At 37.9% G+C, this 25277-nt stretch overlaps 1 protein-coding gene across 4 annotated transcripts in view; it reads left to right on the plus strand.

The window, feature by feature from the left end:
* Window positions 1-25277, plus strand: part of TMTC2 (transmembrane O-mannosyltransferase targeting cadherins 2) — a 218470-nt gene that overhangs the window by 169201 nt on the left and 23992 nt on the right. For all 4 annotated transcript variants that reach the window (XM_088141856.1, XM_088141854.1, XM_088141858.1 and 1 more), the window contains 2 exons: window positions 19081-19162; window positions 25080-25194. In XM_088141856.1, coding sequence (XP_087997982.1) covers window positions 19081-19162; window positions 25080-25194 — 197 coding nt within the window. The remainder of the gene's footprint in view (window positions 1-19080; window positions 19163-25079; window positions 25195-25277) is intronic.

The raw sequence follows: 25277 nt of genomic DNA on the forward strand, positions 1-25277 counted from the left end.
AAAAGAAAAAGAAAAGAAAAATTGTCCATGTAGTTATCAAGAGGGAACACTGATTTGAAGGCATTAAAAAAAGGATGTGAATAGATGGCTTAACTAACTGAATAATTGAAAAATACGGTAGCCAATACTGATCCATTCATTTCTGTATATATGTCAGTGTAATGATTCTGTCCTAAATTCCTTAAAATCTCATATGAATGAATTCCCTACAGCTAAAAATTAGAAAAAATTGCACCACCTTCATCATTGACAAATTTATTATGATGTATCTGTTGCAGCTTGAAAGAAACCGCAGAACCATTTGTACAATTCACAAAAACTTTGTAAATAATAAATGTGTCTAGAAGATGCTACAAGAGTACTGTTTTTGCTGAACAGAGTGACACATTATTATTACTACCCATTTTCTATTTAATATCTACAATGTTACATGCCAGAGGAATGACAAGTTTCCCATGATGGTGATTTTATGCAGAGTAGAAATTGAGCTTCTAATAATTTTGGCTAGATTTCTTTTTTTTTTAATAGTAATTTTATTAAATATTACAATTAAAAATATAAAAACTAAGAAAATTAAAATAAAAAATAGAAAATTAGAAAAGAAATAAAAAATAAGAATATAGTAAAGAAAAAGAAATGACTTCCCCTTTCATCACAACACGTATAAACAATTTTAGTAACTTATCACCTTCTCTTAAAATACAACAAATGATCTCTTCTTCCTATATCTCATCTTTTATCTATAAACAAATCCTTAAAAACGTGTTGTTCAGTCCAAGTCAACAAAAGTCCATTAAGGGTTACCAGAGATAACAACATATCTATTTTAACCTTGATCAAATAAAGTAACTTTATATTGGTGTATTGTCGAAGGCTTTCACGGCCGGCATACGATGGCTGATGTGGGTCTTCCGGGCTGTGTGGCCGTGGTCTTGAAGTCTTGTTTCCTAACGTTTCGCCAGCACCTGTGACCGGCATCTTCAGAGTGCAGGAGCACAGACAGGAGCAGTTCTCTCTGTGCCCAGGGTGAAGTGACCCTTCTGTGGGTATTTATAGAGATCTGGGGTGGGGGTTGGGGGGGGTTGGGTTACTGAGTGGCTGCTTGTTTTGGAGTCAGCATCTGTGTGTATTTTCCTGGGGATTAGGCAGGGTTTTTTCTTCTACTGAATTGTTAACGAGGGGCTGCTGGGGGTGATTAGCAAGTTCATTGTGTGAACTGTTCACATGTCCTGGTGGTTGAGCTGAGTTCGTTGACCTTTTGCAGGCTGTATTTTTCAGGATTGGTAGCCAGGTTTTGTTGATTTTTAGACTCTCCTCTTTTTTATTGAAACTGTGCTGGTGTTTGTGAATCTCAATGGCTTCCCGGTATAGCCTGGTATAGTGGCTGTTGGTGTTGTCCAGTATCTCTGTGTTTTCAAATAGGATTTTGTGTCCAGTGTGCTTGAGAGCATGTTCAGCTACTGCAGATTTTTCTGGTTGCTGTAGTCTGCAGTGTCTTTCGTGTTCTTTTATCCTGGTATGGATGCTGCGTTTTGTGGTCCCGATGTATACTTGTCCGCAACTGCATGGTATGCGGTATACTCCTGCAGCGGTGAGGGGATCCCTTTTGTCTTTTGCTGATTTTAGCACTTCTTGTACTTTTCTGGTGGGTCTGAAGATTGTTTGGAAATTGTGTTTTTCCATCAGTTTTCCCATGCGGTCTGTGACCCCTTTGATATAGGGCAGAAATACTTTATTGGTGGGTGGCTGTTTTTCTTCTTCAGTCGCATGTTGCTTTCTTGGTTTGATGGCTCTTTTTATTTCATTCTTGGAGTAGCCATTCGCTTGTAGGACCCAATTAAGGTGGTTAAGTTCAGAGTTTAGGAATTGGGTTTCGCAGATCCGATTGGCACGATCCATGAGGGTTTTGATAATGCCTCTTTTCTGACGTGGGTGGTGGTTGGAGTTTTTGTGTAGGTACCGGTCTGTGTGGGTGGGTTTTCTGTAGACTTTGTGTCCTAATTTGAGGTCTGGTTTGCGTATGACCAACGTGTCTAGAAATGGAATTTGGCCATCCACTTCTTTTTCCATGGTGAATTGTATATTGGGGTGGATGCTGTTTAGGTGGTTCAGGAACTTCTGTAGGTCTTCTTCATCCTGACTCCAAATTGCGAAGGTGTCATCCACAAATCGGAACCAGACTGTTGGGGTAACGGGTGCGGTTTCTAAAGCCCGTTTTTCAAAATGTTCCATGTAGAAATTTGCTACGACTGGGCTCAGGGGGCTTCCCATGGCGACACCGTCCATCTGTTCATAGTACTCATTGTCCCATAGGAAGTAACTGGTTGTTAGGCAGTGCTGAAATAAGGCTGTGATGTCTTCTGAAAAGATCTGTTTGATGAGTGCCAGGGTGTCCCTCACTGGTACCTTAGTGAACAGGGAGACCACGTCAAAGCTGACCAGTTTGTCTGTGGGGTTGAGTTTCAGGGTACTGATTTTCTCGATGAAATGTCCTGAGTCTCTGATATGGGCTGGAGTCTGTACCACGTGGGTCTGTAGAAGGGTGGCCAGATGTTTGGATAATTCATATGTCGGGGAGCCAATGGCGCTTACGATGGGTCTGAGTGGGATCGAGTCTTTGTGGATTTTGGGGAGTCCATATAGTCTGGGTGTAAGGGCTTCTGTCTTGCATATGCGTTGAAGTGCGTTGGGGTGAAGGGAGGAGTTCCTCGTCAGGGTGTTGGTTTGTTTCATGATTTTGCTGGTCGGATCCCGTTTTAGTTTTCTGTATGTGGTGGGGTCTAGTAGTTCTCTAACTTTGTCTTTGTATTTATCTGTTTTCATAATTACCGTGGCGTTGCCCTTGTCAGCCGGCAGGATGATGATATCGGGGTCCGAATTGAGGGTTTCTATGGCATTTCTCTCTTTCCTCGTTATGTTGCTGGTGGGGGGCTTTGCTCTCTGTAGGATCCTTGCTATCTCACCCCTTATTTCCTCTGCTTCCTCTTCAGGGCAGTGGCGGATGGCTGATTCCACATTGGCGATGATATCTTCCACAGGAATTCTGGGGGGTGTGATTGCGAAGTTTCCTCCCTTGGCTAGGATGGCGGTTTCTTCTGGCGCGAGTTGGCGTTCCGTCAAATTGATGACAATGCAGGCGGGATCCAGCGCCGGTTTTGGTTGACTGTTTTGGCATTTGTTAAACTTTTGCTTTTGCCTGGTTCTGTGGTCAATGATATCCTTTTCCATTTTCCTGTAGGTTAGGGTGTCAATCTTGTCCCAGTCCTGGCTTCTCATTTTCTGACTGATGCTGATGTGTGTGTCAAATAATTCTTTGTCTGTGATGGCAAGTTTCTGCGGGTTGTGTGTATTCTCTCACGTAGGAGGGCTTGTTCAAGTCGGTCATAAATGCGGTTAGCTTGTGGAGATTTGAGAGTCCTTTTCATTCTGAGAAAAGCTGGGATGGTCCCAGTGTCTCTGCATCGTAGTAGGAAGGTTAAGGAGCATAGTAGGTATGCTTTTTTGTTCCGGAGTGTTCCTAGTCTCCGTGTCTGAAACCGCACCCGTTACCCCAACAGTCTGGTTCCGATTTGTGGATGACACCTTCGCAATTTGGAGTCAGGATGAAGAAGACCTACAGAAGTTCCTGAACCACCTAAACAGCATCCACCCCAATATACAATTCACCATGGAAAAAGAAGTGGATGGCCAAATTCCATTTCTAGACACGTTGGTCATACGCAAACCAGACCTCAAATTAGGACACAAAGTCTACAGAAAACCCACCCACACAGACCGGTACCTACACAAAAACTCCAACCACCACCCACGTCAGAAAAGAGGCATTATCAAAACCCTCATGGATCGTGCCAATCGGATCTGCGAAACCCAATTCCTAAACTCTGAACTTAACCACCTTAATTGGGTCCTACAAGCGAATGGCTACTCCAAGAATGAAATAAAAAGAGCCATCAAACCAAGAAAGCAACATGCGACTGAAGAAGAAAAACAGCCACCCACCAATAAAGTATTTCTGCCCTATATCAAAGGGGTCACAGACCGCATGGGAAAACTGATGGAAAAACACAATTTCCAAACAATCTTCAGACCCACCAGAAAAGTACAAGAAGTGCTAAAATCAGCAAAAGACAAAAGGGATCCCCTCACCGCTGCAGGAGTATACCGCATACCATGCAGTTGCGGACAAGTATACATCGGGACCACAAAACGCAGCATCCATACCAGGATAAAAGAACACGAAAGACACTGCAGACTACAGCAACCAGAAAAATCTGCAGTAGCTGAACATGCTCTCAAGCACACTGGACACAAAATCCTATTTGAAAACACAGAGATACTGGACAACACCAACAGCCACTATACCAGGCTATACTTAAGCCATTGAGATTCACAAACACCAGCACAGTTTCAATAAAAAAGAGGAGAGTCTAAAAATCAACAAAACCTGGCTACCAATCCTGAAAAATACAGCCTGCAAAAGGTCAACGAACTCAGCTCAACCACCAGGACATGTGAACAGTTCACACAATGAACTTGCTAATCACCCCCAGCAGCCCCTCGTTAACAATTCAGTAGAAGAAAAAACCCTGCCTAATCCCCAGGAAAATACACACAGATGCTGACTCCAAAACAAGCAGCCACTCAGTAACCCAACCCCCCAACCCCCACCCCAGATCTCTATAAATACCCACAGAAGGGTCACTTCACCCTGGGCACAGAGAGAACTGCTCCTGTCTGTGCTCCTGCACTCTGAAGATGCCGGTCACAGGTGCTGGCGAAACGTTAGGAAACAAGACTTCAAGACCACGGCCACACAGCCCGGAAGACCCACACCAGCCATCTAACTTTATATTCCTTCCTTTTACTTTTAACAGTCTTGATCTTTAGTCCCTTCAAATAATGTCCTAGAACTTGATTTCTTTTCATTTTTAATTTGTTCCTTCTCACAAAATTCTTCAAAACTTTAACAAGTCTTTTTTGCAAATCTGATATAGGAAAGTTATCCAGGTCACTCTTGTTATTTGTATATCCATTTTAATTATTAAGACATCAACTGGTTTCATTTGTATATCCAGTGTAGCATCTTTTTCCATATACAGTGGGGCAAAGAAGTATTTAGTCAGCCACCAATTGTGCAAGTTCTCCCACTTAAAAAGATGAGAGAGGCCTGTAATTTTCATCATAGGTATACCTCACTATGAGAGACAAAATGGGGGAAAAAATCCAGAAAATCACATTGTCTGATTTTTAAAGAATTTATTTGCAAATCATGGTGGAAAATAAGTATTTGGTCACCTATAAACAAGCAAGATGTCTGGCTCTCACAGACCTGTAACTACTTCTTTAAGAGGCTCCTCTGTCCTCCACTTGTTACCTGTAGTAATGGCACCTGTTTGACCTTGTTATCAGTATAAAAGACACCTGTCCACAACCTCAAACAGTCACACTCCAAACTCCATTATGGCCAAGACCAAAGAGCTGTTGAAGGACACCAGAAACAAAATTGTAGACCTGCACCAGGCTGGGAAGACTCAGTGTGCAATAGGCAAGCAGCTTGGTGTGAAGAACTCAACTGTGGGAGCAATAATTAGAAAATGGAAGACATACAAGACCACTGATAATCTCCCTTGATCTGGCTCCACACAAGATCTAACCCTGTGGGGTCAAAATGATCACAAGAATGGTGAGCAAAAATCCCAGAACCACACGGGGGGACCTAGTGAATGACCTGCAGAGAGCTGGGACCAAAGTAACAAAGGCTACCATCAGTGACACACTATGCCGCCAGGGACTCAAATCCTGCAGTGCCAGATGTGTCCCCCTGCTTAAGCCAGTACATGTCTGGGCCTGTCTGAAGTTTGCTAGAGAGCATTTGGATGATCCAGAAGAGGATTGGGAGAATGTCATATGGTCAGATGAAACCAAAGTAGAACGTTTTGGTCTAAACTCAACTCGTTGTGTTTGGAGGAGAGAGAATGCTGAGTTGCATCCAAAGAACACCATACCTACTGTGAAGCATGGGGGTGGACACATCATGCTTTGGGGCTGTTTTTCTGCAAAGGGACCAGGACGACTGATCCGTGTAAAGGAAAGAATGAATAGGGCCATTCATTGTGAGATTTTGAGTGAACACCTCCTTCCATCAGCAAGGGCACTGAAGATGAAACGTGGCTGGGTCTTTCACCAAGACAATGATCCCAAACACACCACCCGGGCACCGAAGGAGTGGCTTCACAAGAAGCATTTCAAGGTCCTGGAGTGGCCTAGCCAGTCTCCAGATCTCAACCCCATGGAAAGGAACCCCTTTGGAGGGAGTTGAAAGTCCGTGTTGCCCAGCGACAGCCCCAAAACATCTGCTCTAGAGGAGATCTGCATGGAGGAATGGGCCAAAATACCAGCAACAGTGTGTGAAAACCTTGTGAAGACTTACAGAAAACGTTTGACCTCTGTCATTGCCAACAAAGGATATATAACAAAGTATTGAGATGAACTTTTGATATTGACCAAATACTTATTTTCCACCATGATTTGCAAATAAATTCTTTAAAAATCAGACAATGTGATTTTCTGGATTTTTTTCCCCATTTTATCTCTCATAGTTGAGGTATACCTATGATGAAAATTACAGGCCTCTCTCATCTTTTTAAGTGGGAGAACTTGCACAATTGGTGGCTGACTAAATACTTTTTTGCCCCACTGTAATTCTTGTAGCCTGTCATTTTTAAATCCTCTTTCAAATCAGTCTCAATCTTGTCTGGTAAAACTTGTTCCTCTTCCATAAAATCTTTTAAATACAGTCTGTCTATAATGGCAGACACTCTTAAAATTAAACTTCTGGGTCCATTGTTCCAAATATCCCTCAATACGTCCAATGTTAAAGTATCTTGCTGCATTCTGTATTAGTAAGTCAAACTTAAGTGTTCTTCTCTTTTAATTATAATCTTTAGTTGCTTCTGGTTCCCTCTAGTGACCAACCTTCAAAGTCCCATCCTATCATTTTTTTTTTTTTTTTTTTAAGAATTCAGAACAACAGCATTTTCCTCCAGGAAAGATTCTTATAATTAATTTCAAAATCTTATTTCAAATCTATCTGGACCCTTAGTCCATTTGTAACTTTCCAAAATCAACGTTCTAATCACCCTTTTGCTGTTTATTCCAAAAAAAAGATTTTTTTTTTAAGCCCTTAAACCTGTATTTAAAATTTCTTTCATAAAGGATTGAAGGACACTCACCTGGTGCTGTAAAACGTCTCATTACAAAGGTTCCTAATAGCTGAAAAGCAGTTAATAAGCAATTTACAAAAGTGATTAGAAAAGGAAGTATGCAAACCCTGTGTCTATAAGGCATATTGGGTGAAGATGGTGTTCCGTTGTCTCACAGAGCTCTAAACCCACCAGAGACTGCTGTTTTGTGGTCATCTCATGAGGACCAACTGTCTGGAGCATTTGTGGGTGATCCTAAGTCCTCTCCTTGTCTGGAGAGGAATCCCGAAGAGTCAGTCTGCTCCCCGGCTCTTCATTCCACCATGGTCGTCAGCTCTACTCTCAGCAGAGCCATCTTCAGTTTGCCATTTCTTCCCCAGAAATCCCCAATTTTGGCTAGATTTCTGACTATGCATTTTATCCTAATGTCATTCTATCTGAATTGATTTGTCTGCTTTGACACTGGCTTCAAGTCTCAAATGTAGTTTTCACAACTTTATTACCAGTTTCCACAGTGTACCAAAATCTAATCTGAACCGCTCAATTATAACAGAAGTGGCAGGTTAACAGTATATGGGTATTATAATGGGAAGTATTATAAAGGAAGTATGTTTTTAACATATTTTAATTAATTAATTAATTAATATTTATCTACTTTAATCAGTATTTATTCTATTTTTACTATAAACCGCCCAGAGTCACCCCACAGTGAGATGGGTGGTGACAAATTTGAAATATAAATAAAAATTAATGGGTTGCAAGTAGTCGATTGGTTGAAGTATCCAGGGCTGTGGAGTCGGAGTCATGGAGTTGGAAGTAATTCTTGGGTTACTGGAGTCAGAGTGAAAATGTACCGACTCTGACTCCTAATAACTTTAAATTGTATATAATATAAATAATTTTTTGAACTAGTAGAGGAAGTTGTTGCTGATTTTCTTTTATAGTTTCTTTCTTTTATAACCTATCACTTTGTATTCTATAGTCTTTTGTTAAAAAGATAACCTCATTTTTATTTTTTAGCTTTTAACCTTTGTTTAAACTATAAGGTTACTGAACGATTGTAATTTCTTTAATAAATAAAATTTAAAAAAAAAACAGAATATCTTAGCTATAGCCTTTAGACCCAAGTTTTAACAGGTTAGAGTTCTAAAAAGTTGCCTGCTGATTCATGTTGGCAATGATGAAATGCCTTGTATGTTGCGTGCTTGCAGTCGATATAGGAAATATATAATTAATATATTTATAATTTATTTCCTATATTGATATATAATTAAAGGAGTCAGAGTCGGAGGTACCATGAATAAAAGAGTTGGAGTCGAAGGTTTTATGTGCCGACTCCACAACCCTGGTATCAGAAATTTGATAAACTGTTCACTAAGACATCAGATGTTCAACCATTCACTGAAAAATCAGAGCCAATAAACCATAGAAGCCCTAACAAATTTTAGCTCAATGCTAAGGAAGGTGTGGGAGCATTTTACATGTGTACTTTTAAAGGTTAGCTTTAAAAGGAAACTCTTTTAACTCAACTCTAAAAGGAAATCAAAATACTATTGTTTCAGCATTTTCCACACATCCATTGCCTTTTTGAAAATAATATTGTTGATTCAAGCTACAAATAAATCAGTGAACTGCTTTTAGAGCTTTTCAATAGAAAACCTTTGGCCATAAATGCTTCCCAATTATGGTATGTGGATAGAATTTCAGTCTAGAAATGTATATAAATAACCTAGTGTTGTTCAGTAAATTATTTCAGAGTACATAACATTGTGCAAGCATATTTCACTAGCTTACAGTTCATTGTTATATATTTTAATTAATCAAGTTTCAAATTGTCTTATTGTAATGGCAATAATTGATTTTATCCAGTAACGTAGTTTGGAGTAGGGAACCAAACTGCCTCCAGGCATTCCCTCAGCTGGCCTGTTAGTGTCAGGAAAGTATCTTCAACGTCAACCAGTTCAATCCCCAACCTGCATGACAAAGAGGTCCCCTTATTGGTTAGAAGAGAAGGAGGCAAGCTTGAGAAGGACTTTGTGAAAGGCAAGGATCTATATGGCCCAGGTGAGGAATTTCTATATTTAATCTGCAGGTTGAAGATCCATTTGCCTATTCTTGTTTCTAAAAAATATGTCTGCGTCTATTTGCGGAATTTCCTGTCGCCAGTTACAGCCTGTCCACTAGGATCTGATAGAATGAGCACGATCCAGGTCCCATCACTTAAGCGGAGTCATGTAGTAGAACCTAGGATACATTCCTTCTCTTTGCCATGTACAGAACAGCATTCTTCCCAAGATTTGGACGAATGTGACTTTGCCTGCCTGTAAGATGGCTGTGAAGCCTGGTTTTATGCCTGTCTGAGTTTCTGGTTGGTTTTGGCTGTTTGAAGTTGTCTCTGGTGGGGTAGGTTTTATTATATTTGATGTTTTTTATTATTATCTGTTGTTTGAACTCTACATTTACATAGAGTCACATGTTGATTGGCCTGCTATATAAATTGATCTAATAAATTTCCAAAGCAACTTGCAGAAATATAAATGCTTATAATATGTAACAAAACAAATCACATAAAAACTGGAATATCAAGAAGCTAAAAAGAAAATCTTACAAAAATTGAATACAGGTTAAATAAAATACATCACAGTGCATCTCATATTTTCACTGCATTAAATGTACTGCTTCGAGCATATAGTTTTAACATTTATAAAATTGTAAAGACTGTACATGTACTTCTGTGTTTACTTATCAATTGTCTTTAACGCTATTGGGAAAGGTTTGTTGGAAATAAATGGGCATTTACCACTATTTTCAGCTGGGAATTGTTCAGTTATATATGTATTCGTTTAGGGTTCCTGTGTTCAAATGTCTCATTGTTACCTTTTTGCAAATGGAAGAGGAAGAGGCTGCTTCATTTTCATTCTGCAAGGTACCTGTGTAATGATGTCAACTCCAGCTTGATTCAGGCAGTGGTGGATTTGCTAGACTTAAAGTGAAGTTGCCTTCCAGTTTTGAATGTCACAAACATGCTTCTCTAATCACCCACAGAGCAGTCTTTACTGTATTACATTAAATGTTTAGGCAGAAGTGAAAGGATATCAGCAAAAGAGGGTGGTATACTGATGAAATGTTGCCACTGATGTTCCCTGTTCCTCAACTTCAATTTTTGTATGAATGTCTCGTCTTAATTTGCATAAATGGTTTATAATGCAGCTTTATACTAGCTGTATTGGATTCCTCTTTTTCTATCTGTTTACTTGTTTTAGTTTGTCTCTGTTTTTCAGCTGCTATCAAATATGAGTTCCCTAGAGAAGGGTTTCATCAGTCGTTATTTAAAAAACAGGTAAATGTTTAAGGAAGCAAGTGGTGCTTGCGGGGGGGGAGAACCCTGATCCCAAGCTAGATAGAGTTTTACAGTTAAATAGAGGTACCTTAAGTATACTTGGAAAAGGACAAGAAGCCAGCTAAAATGTTTCAGTGCTGGCTATCTGTGTAGCCTGTGCCAACCAGGAGTCTAGTTAAAGGATTGGAGACCCCAAGGTTTCCAAATGCCTAAAAGGGCATTTAATGCAGTTTATTAACCAAGCCTAGCTGCTATTAGACATGGATAATTATGTCTGGAAATAGCAGTTGGGAGGAAAAAAATGAATGATTGGATGATCATTGGCAGTCTTGGTGAAGGCTATTTCAAGAGTAAAATGAAAGTTTGGATCTTATGTCTTTGTTTCCATCTGACCTGCATTTCAGTCAATTTATTTTACCATAGCTTTTTTCCAAGTCCTTTATTCGAAAGCTTAATGCATTAACTTCTCTGAAGGAAATGACAGCATTTCATAAATGGAGTTATTTTGCAAACTGGCATCTGTCAACTTTATTTCCTTTGAAATTGGTCATATATATATATATATACACATACATACATACATACATATTTGCGTAGTTTTCCATCCAATTGCATGAAATGCACTTGTCTGCTAAACTTTTGTAGCTGAAATTGTGAAACAAACGGTATTCTCTTTTTTGAATACTTTTTAATATTAACCATTGATTGTATGACTTTTTTTATTTTTTGTGGCAACAGGAAGGTTGTAATTAGCATTTTCCACCCATTTTTTTTTTTTTTTTTATGATTCTTACTAGAAGCAAAGTGAACAGACACAATATTAAGAGGTTTTATGGGGGAAAAAAATGTTTTCCTTTTATTTTCTAACAAAATCATAAACATGAACCACCCACTTTTTAAGTCATGACTTCATATACTGTCAGTGTGTAATCATAGATGACTATTACGAATACTTGTGCTCAGATTGTATTTTTAGGGATAACTATACCTGACACTTAATGCTTCTGTGCATTTGACCTGATTATCTTAAAAAAATAAAATAAAAATTGAAGCTTCTAAGGAAGTATAATTATGGGATCAGAGCATGAATGGAAAGAAAACTAACTCTTTTTTTCCCTGCTATGGTCTTAAAGAAAAACTATTTTTGGAAGCTGGTTTTGGGTGCCACTGGTAGTGCTAATACCAATTTTTAATAAAAGATTTTAATCAGAATTACAATAAGGACATTTACATGCCTCCTATGATCTTCCTGTGACCCTTCCATTACTTAAAAAGGTATATTTTGATGTTTAAGCTACTTCATAAAGAAGCCATTGCAATATTTATATCTATTTTGCTTTTTTGTTTATTTAAAAACATTCCTTTTGAACTGATTGGTTTAATAGCTAAAACTAAGCCTTGATTTTTTTTCTATGCATTTTTTTATAAGGTAGCAGAATCTCTTCCCTCACTTTTCCCCCTTTCCACTCCTCTTTGTTATCTGAACCTAATTACAATTTTCCGCAGGATTAGATTCAGCTAGTTACATCCTCATTAGAAACTATTTCTGCCAACAGGAGTTTTGAAGTGGGGTCAGAAAAAACGTTCCCATCATTTTTTTTTCTTAGGAATATTTGAAGAATATTACAGACATGTTTCAAAGTTCCAAAGTTAGCTGGATATTAAATATCAGGGTGATGTTGGTTTCCTGTTAAGTGTAGTTATGTTTAGCATTTCATTTATTTAAATGTTTCAGATTCATACACACACACACACACATCCAAGCACAAACACATATATCTTGATAGTAACAATCTGCATATATGATCTTAGCAAACAATATAGGTATCATCTGCAGATTAAGAAGTTTCTCTTCCCTGCTTAGTTTAATTCAGTAAAGGTTTTGAAGCAATAGGACTGTGTGTCAGTGTGTTTGTGCGTCTGTGTGCTTGCCTGCCTGCCGGCTATTTTGGCACAGCACATTTTTATATGCAACTAACTGTCACACTTAAGCTTACCCCTGCTATATAAGTGCTTTGTTTACCTGAAGAGATTATTTTTTTTTAAAAAGAGAGAGAGAAATGTTCATATATAAATTGAATTAAATTAAAAAAAGAAACAAATTATTACCTGGCAGGATATGTGGATCTTTACAAGAGTGCTATTCAAAACTGATTTCACTACATTAACCATTCCCGTTAGTTCCTTGGATCAAATTATACATATCTGCTTGTTCATCTTTAAAGTAATGGACCTTTTCCCTTTTATTCAAAAATAAATGTGGGGATCCAATCAGGATGGATGCAGGTACAATTCAGGATGCTGGCTGTCACCTTTAAAGCCCTGCATGGCTTGGGACTGGGTTACCTGTGGAACCATCTTTTCCCAATAGTTTCTACTGGTCCAATTCGGTCCGGCAGGTTGGGCATGCTATGGGTCCCATCAGCCAAGGATGTTGGCTAGCAGGGACCAGGAGGTGCCTTCTCTGCTGTAGCCCCTACCCTTTGAAACATCCTCCCTTCAGAGATTAGGTGGTCCTGTTGGCCTCTCATAAGGCTTTAATGACCTGGCTATGTGCCCAGGCCTGGGGCCCCAAATGTGGTAAAGGCCCTGTCTCCTGGCTATACTGATAATTATGATAATTTTCTCAGCTGCCGTATATACAGTATTTATTTTTGTATTGTTTTGTATTGTTTTAATTATTTTAGAATTGTTTGCCACCCAGAATCACTTGGTTGAGATGGGCAGCTATAGAAATTAAATAAATAAAATAAATGAATAGCAGAGTGGAAGAAGTACAAATAACCCTTCCTACTGCGTTCCCAATTGCTTGGATTTGAAATATGAATTTTCCCAAACCATTAATGCAACTTTCAGGCGAAGGGCCTGGGATTGTGATCAAGGCCATAACAGGACAAAGAGTTAAACTTTGGATTCCTCTTCTACAAGAATCTGATTCATATTAATGCTTCCTAGTGCTTGCTTGGAAGTAAAGAAAAAGAAATGTCTGCTTCCCCACCTGTACTCAGATAACTTTCATCAGCTCTTAGTATATAAATGTTAATGGTAAAACCAGACAGTCCAGTAATTTTAATTTCTTTCCCTGTATGCAATTTTTATAGCTTTTTAATAAAAGCCACTCTGAGTAAAAATCAACATTATATTGAATACATTTGTCCCCTAGTTTCACAAGTATTTATTTCACAAGTATTTTCAATCAGAATGCTCAACACAGCTTACTGGATTAGCCTAAGGCCATTGGGATGTTGCTTAACTCTCTCTAGTTCCCTGATTGAAAAACCTGCCAGGGACAGCGCTATAAGGATTACGTCTCATTAAAGAGAAACACTAATTATATCTGTAGCATTTACTCTATTTGCATGTATAAAAGCTTAAGAAACAAGTGTTCCTACAACAGTTTCTAGAAAACAACTGCTCCAGTCCTTCTAGGAATTCATAGAAGGTGTATAGATAGGTATTTCATCTAGTATATTTCTGCCTCTGCCACTATATTCTTAGGGTCAGTTTGCTTTTACACAGAGAGAAGGAGGAGAAACACTTGCTAATGATGCAACATGGTCATCCCTGTGGATAACTTTTCTATTTATGGACATTAAAAGAACATGACTGTTCTGGCAAATAGCATCAGCAGCACAGAGCATTTGGGAGAAAGAAAACTATGGATACCATAATGATCCCCGGTGTTAGTTCTTACACTTTTGGAAACAAAAGCATGTGCCAGACCGGATTGCAAACCACCACAGATTCACTCACACAAAAGGCAGGGATAACTTCTTTTTCTTTCCTTCAAGGATCTGGCTCTTAAAAAAGCAAAATGGATGGATGGATGGATGGATGGATGGATGGATGGATGGATGGATGGATGGATGGATAGCCGGCCGGGACAGCTATATAGTAATCTAAAAGAATATAGAGTTTATTCTTTTCCCATCTTTTGTAAGGTTGGTAAGGTGGGGAGTGCTACAAGGCTTGTTGGAGAAACAATGAATCACCAAAGAGAATGCATTGATACAGGATCACCAGGGAGCAGCAAAATCTGCAGAGGCTGAGTGTCCAGATAGAGATTGTGGCAGTGTGATTACCCACCTGCTCCTAAGGGCAGGGCTTCAGTTGCACTGCTGTGACCACCATCTTGACTTTTTTTTTATCCACCTTCCTGGAGATGCTTTTCTGCTAGGGAAGCGTCCAGCGGAGAGGGGGAGCTTCCATAATATTCTTAAGAGGATAATGTACTTCGTTTGCCTCCCCCTTCCCTTATTTATTTATTTATTAGTGCCTCTGAGTCATTGTTGACTCTTGGCAACTGCCTGGACTAGTCCCTGCGGTTTTCTTGGTAAGATTTTGGAACTGGTTTGCCATTGCCTTCTTCCTAGGGCTGAGAGAGAGTGACTGGCCCAAGGTCACCCAGCTGGCTTTGTGCCTAAGATGGGTCTAGAATTCATGGTCTCCTGGTTTCCAGCCCAGTGCCTTAACCACTACGCCAAACTGGCTCTGTGGTACTCATATTCGTACTAATTAGGTATCCAAATTCATAATATTCTCCATTTCAGCAAATAATTTCCTATAAGTCTTCTATACACAAATTGTACTACAAAGGGAAAGTACCACCAACCCTCCAAAGCAATAAAGTAAGAAAGAAGACTGAGTTTCTAAATAATGTCATATGCCTATATGCTTCTTAGCTCTAACAAGTCTTATGTTTCCTAGAGTTTAAAGTTCATAAGGTAAGAGCTTTCATAAGGTAGCTGAATTTGAACTTGAGTGGAAGAATGAAAAGTGTGAATAGAAATGGTATCTTCCTTACTATTATTAAGTTGAGATAGGATTGCAAGAAGTGTGCAAGATGAAAATAAATGTGTAAAGTAAATTGTATTTAATCTCAGTAAAGTTCTCATATTATATTAAAAGCATTTTGAGAAAAGATGTTATTGTTAGCTTTCTCATAAATGAAAGGTAATTAGTAAGACAGATACCTGAATTAGGTACATTAATCTAGAATCAAAAGGGAACTCTTGTATCATTGCTGAATAAATACATAGTAATGAAATATGCATATTTACAAAGCCCTAAAAATCCCACACTGTGTAAGACTATCTGTATGTCAGACTTCTGACAATCATGTAGGTGTTAAAATCTATTTATGTTTATCTTTAATAAACTAGTGAAAAATATTTTCTATTTTAATATTCAAAAATAACACTTAGAACTTGAAAAGCATAAAAATAACTGGTCATTCAAACAATCATGAAAAATATGCAGTGGTGTTAACAGTGTCACTTTGTTTAAAATGTCTTTTGTTTAAAATGGGACAAGTTTTAATTCTGATTCTCTGAAATCAATACTTCTTGTAGTTCAAAAATAATATTGTGAAACATGTCTGTAACACATGTTTTTTTAAACCACATAATAGTAATCATTTAATAAGATACTTTAAAAACATTCAACTATTTTTAAATATCAAATAGCATTCAAGCTGAAGAAATGACCTGTTTCATAAGGCTGTAGAATAGAGTGAATAACCAGAGCTATTCCTTATTAAAGTTTGTTCGAAATATTTTCCAAACATTCTAAATAAATCTAATGAAAATATTTTTTTTCTTTTTTCGCAGAAGAAGAGAATATTTTGGTGAAATTCTCAGAGATGGGATGTTAAATTCCTTTGTTTATGTTAATTATAAAAAAGTGTGGGCATATGTATGTTTTCTGTGTTTTGTTGTAATCTCTAGCAGTCTACAGTCTTCTTGATTGCCCCAATCTCTATTACATTTCAAGGGAATGTTTTAGATCAAAAAGTATGAATAGCTAAGGAGATTTCAGAGTGATGGACAGCCTGTAGTTGCTGCCACCAGCTTGCATTTATTTTTGTATGCATGTATACAATTTATAGGCCCAAACTACTCTGGGCAGCATTTTTTTTTTAAAAAAAGAAACAACAAAAAAAACAGAGCAACTGATCATGCACATTCAGAAGAGAATGTGCACCATACATAACAATGAAGGAAAAATCTAAAGGGGCTTAGCAACCACCCTACCCCAAGCCCTGGGAGAATAGCCAGATTTTCAGGGACTCAGACCATCATTAAGTGGAATCCATATGGATCTCTGAGGGGATGCTATAGCAGAAGGCAGGTGCCATGACAGAGAAGGCATGCTTTCTAGGTCTCTATAGACATTGTTTAATCAAGGGAACCTGGAGCATACCCACTCTGACCAATCTTACCAGACAGGCAGAAATAATAAAAAAATAGACACTCCCTGAAATAACAAGGCCTTATGCCATGCCTGGCCTTATATGTGATAACCAGCACCTTGAATTGTATCCAGCAGCCCACTGGCAACCAGTGCAGCTCACAGAACAGCAGTATCACATTGGCATACCTCAACATGCCCATCACTTCCTAAGCCACTGCATTCTGGACCAGCTGTTAGCTACCAATGGTCTTCAAAGGCAGCATTAAAGCAAGTTTAGAAACACTGCCAAATAAATTTTTAACTATCTTGAGAGTGAGGTAGTGTCAGCCCTACAAGGTAGACCGGATTAAGAAACCAATGCTATATAGGTTAAAATTACTTTTATTGTAATATATATAGTAATAGAATCTTGCAAGTCTGAATGTGCTTCTGCTTTGCATCACTTTCTTTGTGTGAACTAGGGAGGGGCTTGTCTGAGATGTTTTCTCAAATTAGTTTCTTGCTAAAGCCCTGCTTATCTGACTATTGCCTTGGTAGCAGCTCTTCCTCCTGTCCTTCAAGGCCATTCCTTATTTCTTTACAGGTAGAAGATAGAAGTGTCTGCCTTTAACTTACTTGTCATCCAATCAGCACCTTGCCTACCTCAATTATTTCTGTTCTAAATGGATACTATAAGAATTCTTAAATGTAAGAATTGGTATCTAAGCCTTTCCTCCCTCTTCTGCCTTCATTCTTTTTTTTCCTTGAATACCATGTTCCCTAGGATGTCACCTTAAGATCAGGAACTGTCATTCTACTGGGGCTATACATCTTACACAGAGGTATTTGGGCTAATGATACAGATCAAAAATATTCAAATAAATCATATTTATTTTCCCCTACCTACTTTCACAACAGTAGAAGGATGCATGACAGAAAGCACTGCATCTGCAGCTCTGTCACAATAATAACCCAAAATGAAATTAGAAATACATTCTTAAACATTATGAAAGAAGCAGAAAAAGGGAAGCTTCTTTTTGCAGGAGATAACATCTTACAAGAGACTGAAAACAGTTTTCAGCACAGTATTTTGAGAAGCCAATTATACCATTCTAGCTGAATGGAAAAATATTTGGGATTGCTTTTGGTTTCATGGAGAAAATTCTGAAGGCTGAAGCATAATGGGCAAGGGAGAAGTCCAATGAATTGTCTCTTCTCTCTTGAAATAGAAAACTGAATGTGCAATGAGACATGATAATTAACTGTCTAAGACTAATAGTGTTCTTCTGTTTCAGGACCATGACATAATAGATGTAAATGTTAATTCAGTCAGGATTAGCAATGTGTTCCAGTCTCAGACTGCAGTTTTGATGACCTGCAGATGAATGTTTTGTGACATGAAACTTTTGCCAGAGGAGGATGATAACTTGAATGCTCTGCTCTGATTTTTAATGTGCTCTGTTTATCCTATAATCCAAATTATTCTCATAGTTCTACCAAGAGGCCTAATTCTTTTTTCCCCTTGTTTGTTGCTGTCTTCATTCTTTTAAGCATTGTATAAATGTTTGTTATATTTCAATTACCATACAAATATATAAATATAAGTTGTACTCAATAAAAACATAAGACTAGACATCATCATCTGTGGGAAGGCAACAATTGGCAGAGAACTATTTCATTCAGATCTTCCCTTACAGAGTGTGTTGGGAGACTCCTCCTCTCTCTGTAATTCAAATCACTACTCAATTCAAGATTTCTCTTCCGTCCATATGAGTAGGGTCTTATTTAACTTCGTGCATTGATTAGATGGTTACTAGGACAGTTGTACAATATGCAAAGCTAGCTTCTAGTTTTCATCTTGTGCAGGTGTTGTTGAGAAATCCTACATTCAATAGAAAATTCTGTAGATGTGATTATGTATTTCAGTACTAGAAACTCTGCTTGCTCCATGTACAGAATTGGGAGCACAAGGAGAGCTGAGTTGTAGGAATATTCTGCCTGAGATTCTATTCTCAATCTTCTGATCTTCTGGTTCTTCATCTAGTTCTCTTGGCCTTGCTCTAGATACAAATTGTACATCAAGTGTAGGAAATGTTCTTGGTCCTTGAATATATTAAGATGTTCATTTTTGTTCTTCCATATTACAGCGGTATAAAAATAATTAGCGCAGCATTATGTGTAGTGTTAGAAAAGTATATTATTTAAACAGAAGAAAACAGAGTGAGATTTGTATTCTAGTAGGACTGTGCTAATTAATTCTGTGAAATTAATGCTATTTCAGTTTCTCAGTTGTAGGTCCTTATCTTGCTTATCATAAATAGTTTACACTGGTGTCAAAAGATCTGTTTCTGCTTTTTCTTTCTTAAGGGTCGCAAGAGAGAGGCAGAAAAATATTTCTTAAAGGCAATTCAGTTGGATCCTATGAAGGGAAACTGTTATATGCATTATGGTAAGTTTGCTAATATATGCTTTCTCACATATTTTAGTTTACTATATTATTTATGTCCTGACTCAGGTTGCAGACACACACACACAGACACAGTTGCTAAGGAGTTGAGTTATTTACTATGGCTATGCAGATAACAGTAGACGAGATCATAAATCAGGGTCTTTGCAAAGAGTGTTTGCCTAAATAGTTCTGTTTGAAGTTCAAGTAGCAAGACAATGGTCCAAATTCATTCCAGGAGTCAGAGAGCCAAGTTGGGTAGTCAGATGGTCCAATAGTCAAGGATTCAAGAACAAGGAAACACAGGAACAAGAGTCACAAGCTGGAATTCTGAATGGTTCACTCCAACGAAGGCTACAGGCAAAGCAGCTACATAAATCTATCTGCTGGCAGCTGACTGAAATTACTCAGGCCTCGTCCTTTGCCTAGTGAGGAGCCTCATTGAATAGCATTGCTCTGCTTGCCACTGTATGCATTGAGACTTGGGGCTTGGGGGTTGTGTCTCATCATCCGACTGCTCCAGCTGATCAGGAATTGCCTGTGGTTGATGAGCCTCAAATGAATCATAAATAGATAGATAGATAGATAGATAGATAGATAGATAGATAGATAGATAGATAGATAGATAGATAGCTTTAGCAGTGCAAGTTGCTATTTGTTTACTTCAGAACCTGTATATATGTCAGGCCTAGCCCAAGGAACTCCAAGAGACAATGCAAAAACAGTTCAGCTATGTTTATTAGCTACAACCTCTAGCAAGAATCTTCCCAGATTGAAACCCCAGGTCCCAAGTCAGCCAGCCACAACAGTGCAATTTCCTCAGGGAGGTGCCAGTCTCATCCTCTTGTAGTTCCCACGCTCCTGCAGCGAGCTAAGAAAATGCTTATCTCCCTAAGCCTGGCCTTCATAATTCCATTCCATCACAATATATCCATGCTGAATTATCCATATAAATCTCAAAAGAATTCTCTCTTGACATACCAACTGGAGATAAAAATTCATGGCAATATCCCTAGAAATAGTGCAGCTCATCAAGGAATCAAAAGGAATAAATGACAGCCAATCTATGCCTTATATGTTTCTTTCAAAGGTGTTGTCAGTTTCCTTTATCATATTGATATACAGGTAGTCCTCGCTTAGCGACCACAATTGGCACCAGCAACTCTGTTGCTAAATGGAGGATGACCATTTGGTCGTTAAGCAAGTCACCGTGATTGTTGGTAAGCAACCTGTAGTCCCCTAATTATTATTTCACTATTCCCTTAATATGCAATATAGCATTTGACATTATTAAAAATTGCATATCCTATTTACAAGTAATGTCCTTTGATTAAACAAGTAGAGATGATAAACATGTTAAATAAAGGAAACACCAAAATGACACATAATAATATGCTTAATACCTTTCATTTTCCTATAGTATAATAAAAGGAAATCTATGCCCATTTACTGATTGCATTTTCTTTTAGCTACACTATTTATGAGCTGGCAGAACTGAATTTACCTATATCTTCTTTCCATAATATCTTCCATGTTTCCCAGAGCATGAGAGAATATACTAGTTTTTTAATAGGGTGGCTTGCCTTCTCCCAATGTTTTTATAGAACTTTCTTATTTAAAAAGTATGATAGAAGAGCTTCAGAGGAGAATGGGTTTCTTTATTCCTTTTACGTTCCCAAATTAAGTTTGCTACCCTACCAAACCTCTATTCATTTCCTAATTGTCCATTTCCTGCTCAACTGCTAAATTGACATTTGTCAGAACTTGTACTACCATATGTTTTAATACCATGTTTGAGGAAAGTTTAAAAAGACTTGTCCCCTTGGATACTTTGAGATTATCTGAAGATTTGACTTTAAATAGACTATGAAAGATGTACTGAAGCCAGGGGTCCACTGGATGTGGGCAGTTCTTATGCACACCAAAAGCTTTTTTGAACCAGAAATATTTATCTTGATACAAGATGGTATGGAAGTTCTATTTCTTTGTAGTTTTTTTCTTAATTGTTAATATTTTAATGAAATTATTACATACCACACTAGAAGAGGTTACTTAATCAGTGCAGGAGATCTTTACTTTTTAAAAAGAATGTATAGGATAGAGAAAGCATGCCTAGATTCCATTCTGGAATCCTTTCTTAAAGGATTATTTTATTAACTTTTATTAAAGTTAAATAAAAACTCTGATCTGGGAAGGAGGAAGGGGCTTAGTATGGAAGAATGGCTACATTTCAGATACTACCCTTATCCCATAGGAATGCTCTAGAATAGTTTTTTTCTGGAATGTTCTTTGCTTCAGCCTTGGTCAAATCCAGCCCATTTTCCAACTCAATTGATTTTTTTTCCCAGCTTCTCCCACTATACCAAATTTGATCTCATTATGTTAAATTTTCAGAAAGTTATACTGCTGATGTGCTGAGCAGACAGATAAATCCTCAACCCTCTTTACATCATTTATTGCCAACATTCCATGGCTCCTGGAATTCTTTCCAACAGCTGTACCACCATTAAGAGCTACAGGGAGTGTCTGGATTTTCTTCTTTGCAATGAAGCAATATGTATGCAGTCTCTCTCCAGACACTAATCAGGGTGTATGCGTTACTCCATATGAGTGTATGTGTGTGTCATTGAAAGTCTAATCAGGGTGGGTGCATATATGTTGGTTCTGTGTGTATATTTCTGCTCTCCTGTTATGTTGTATCTGTGTCTATTTGTGTGCATGAGTATGTGTATGCAAAGAGCACTGGATAAACTTTATATTGGATCATGTGACCAGGAAGGAAAAAGGAAGGGGAGCTTAGAATGGAGCAGTGCCTCCACAGTGATGCATTGGGGAACTTTTTTCTGGAGTGTTTTTCTCTGTAGGCCCCAGCTGGATCTGGGCCATTTTAAACCCAGTATTTCTTTTGCCAGTTTCTCTTAACACACCGAATTTGATCAGATCCATTCAGTTTTTGGAAATGTATTGGGTCGATGGACAGAATTCCTGAGCCCTTTTCATAATTTCTTTCCATCTGTCAGGATGTAGAGATAAAGGGTTCTCTGGAGTCCTTGGTGCTCTCTGAGCTTGGTTGTTTGCTTGCAGACGTTTCATTACCTGAGTAGGTAACATCATCAGTGCAAGTGAGTGTGAGGTTTGCTCCCTGTTTATATACAGTAGCTTGTCTTGCCAGCATTGCTGGGGGTGTGGTTTTCTCCTTGGCAGTTCCTTGATTAGAGTTTGTTTTCTGCCTTATTGTTTGTTGTTAATCCTTGCTTATCTGTGTGTTGGGTGCTGGAGAGGATGTGTTCTGGTTCTTTTGTTTCCTTCTTAGCTTTTTTATTGTCTCTTTTGAATAGTGTACAAATGTGGTTTATCTGTATGTGTCTATTGATGGCTGATTTGTCTGAATGCCAAGCTTCCATGAATTCCATAGCATTTTTGGATTTGGCTTGGTCTCGGATGTTCACAGTTTCCCAACTGAAATTGTGGTTGAGTCTGTCCATGTGTTGTGAGATCAAGGAGTTTTCATCATGTCTTCTGACTGCTAGTTGGTGTTCATGGATGCGCTCTGCTAGTCTTCTGCCTGTCTGTCCTACATCTTGGCTGCTACAGTCCTTACACTGTATATTGTAAATGACTCCTGGTTTTTTTTCCTCTTGGACTACTGGTCTTTTGGTTTGCTTAGAAGTTTGGAAGGGCTTTAGTTGGTTTGTGCACTACGGTGATGCTGTGTGATTGTAATAGTCTGTTGGTTGTTTCTGAAATGTTTTTGATGTGTTGTTGTTGTTTAGTTAAGTTGTGTCCAACTCTTCGTGATCCCATGAACCATATCACGCCAGGCCTTCCTGTCCTTCACTGCCTCCCTGAGTTTGCTCGGTTTCATGCTCATTGCTTCAGTGATGCTATCTAAACATCTCATCCTCTGCCGTCCTCTTCTCCTTTTGCCTTCAGTCTTTCCCAGCATCCCAGTTTTTGATGTATGGTAGCGTTATCCTTTCCATAGCTTGTGTTGGTTGTGCTGTAGTGGGTTGAGTGGTTAGGCACTTTTTGATAAAGTTGTGTGGGTATACATTTTGTTAAAAGATGTTGTATAGGTGGTCTGTTTCCTTTTCCTGGTGTTCTGGGTGCTGCAGTGCATTTGCACTCATCTGAATAATGTTCTTACACAGCTCCTCTTGTGGGAGGTTGGTTGTTACTTTGGTAATGGAACACTTGGTTGGTTTGGATTGTTGTTTGATAGACTTGCATTTCTAATTTGACGTTATTTCTTTTGCTGATGAGGTTATCCATGTGGGGTAGTGTGTTGTTGTTTTCTTCTTCCCTTGTGAATTTTATTCCTTTGAAGATGTTATTCGTTGTTTAATGTGTCTTCTCTAGTTCATTTTTTATTATGGTAAAGGTGTCATCTACATACCTGATCCATACTTTTGGTTATCTGTGTGGGAGTGCTATAGCTTCTAGATGCTGCATTATGGCCTCTGCTATGAGTCCTAAGAGTGGTGATCCCATGGGTGTTCCTCTGATTTGTTGGTGTATTTATCCATCAGATTGAAAGTAGGTAGGGAGGCAGAGGTTGATGAGGTCCCTGATTCTGGGTATTTCAGTCTTAGTGTATTTGGCTAAATTAGGTGTGTGGTGTAGTACTACTGCCATGGACTTTTTTGCTAGTTGTAGATATATCAATGTGAAGAGTGCAGTGACATTGAATGAAACCATAATTTCATCTTCTTCTATTTTTAAGTCTTCTATTGGATAAAGAGTTCTTTCAGAATAGGAAGCTTGAAACAGAATATAATCAAAAGTAATGTGGGAATATTATAAATAGTATATTAAAACTGATAAGGTATATTCTCTTGGAAAAATATATTCTCTTGGAAAAATAGAAGTATCTTCTCTCTTAAAATTTTTGGTTTCCATGTTTCTGCTGTTGATTTTATCTGATGCTATAGCTTGAAAATTGTTTTGAAACATCTAGTAGTAATGCTACTGTTCAGCAATGTGCCTAGATGATACCTATATATATGATAAGATCAAGAAATAAGAAGCATTTCAAAACTCCTATTTATCTGTGAGCTTTTTATTCTTTTTAGTATACTGCAACAGACAAGCAATGACGACAAAAATGTTCTGCCAAATAACACTCTTTATATTAACAACTGCTGAGACTTGAAGTTAATTTCCTTTGAATAATGCATTTTCCTAATAATTGCAAAACATATAATATTTCTCTGTTATAATAAAATTGATTATTTGCATTAAATTACTGTAATTATGCACTCACTTGATATAATTTACAATTGATCATGTAGTGTGTTGTTCTCTAGCTGAACCTGCAGAGTTTTTCTTGGTTAATGTTTTAATTTTCTTCTTAGTTCAGTTTGGTTAACGTAGCATGCAGTTAATAATTCACAATACAAATTGTTCTCTTATTGTAAATATAACTGGATCAGAATGATCCTAGAGTGCTGAAAGTATTTTGGCATATTTTGTAATGCTTTGAAAAGAAGCACTACAAATGAATTAAAATTAATCAGTAATTAATTGCTGCCCTCTAATTTGTCAACAAGCATAATGTTTTGTTCAGTTGTTCTAAAACTTATGTTTAACTTACAGCCACTTGAAAATTAAAGAATTGTACTGCATTTTTTCCCTCTGTTAATAGAAGATTATTTGCTTCAGCAGAAGCTTCCATGAATAGAATTCAGAATAAGGTTATCTATTTTTTACCCCAGATTCTCTCTTCTTTTTGCAATATCCCACACTGTTCATCTCTGAAGTATATTTGACAATTGGAAAAGGGGAAGGAAGAATAAGCAAAAAAAATTTTTTTTTCTATTTATGGAAGCTATCATTGGATCATGGAGTGATATCATATACATGTAGCCCTGTCAGCGTTGAAGTGTGATGTATGATGTAATTGTTAATATCTGCTTTTCAGGCCAGTTTCTGTTAGAAGAATCTCGGTTGATGGAAGCAGCAGAGATGGCCAAGAAAGCAGCTGAGTTGGATAATACAGAGTTTGATGTTGTTTTCAATGCGGCTCATATGCTTAGGTCTTTTTATTTCATTGTCTTCAGTATCATTATCAATAGTTTACTGCATAAAATTGCATGTTTAATATGCATACAGTTTTGCC

This window comes from Python bivittatus, unplaced genomic scaffold (genome assembly GCF_059951505.1).
Source record: "Python bivittatus isolate LINGU-HERP-01145 unplaced genomic scaffold, Pbiv_v1 ctg000330_np1212, whole genome shotgun sequence".
NCBI classification, from domain to species: domain Eukaryota; kingdom Metazoa; phylum Chordata; class Lepidosauria; order Squamata; family Pythonidae; genus Python; species Python bivittatus.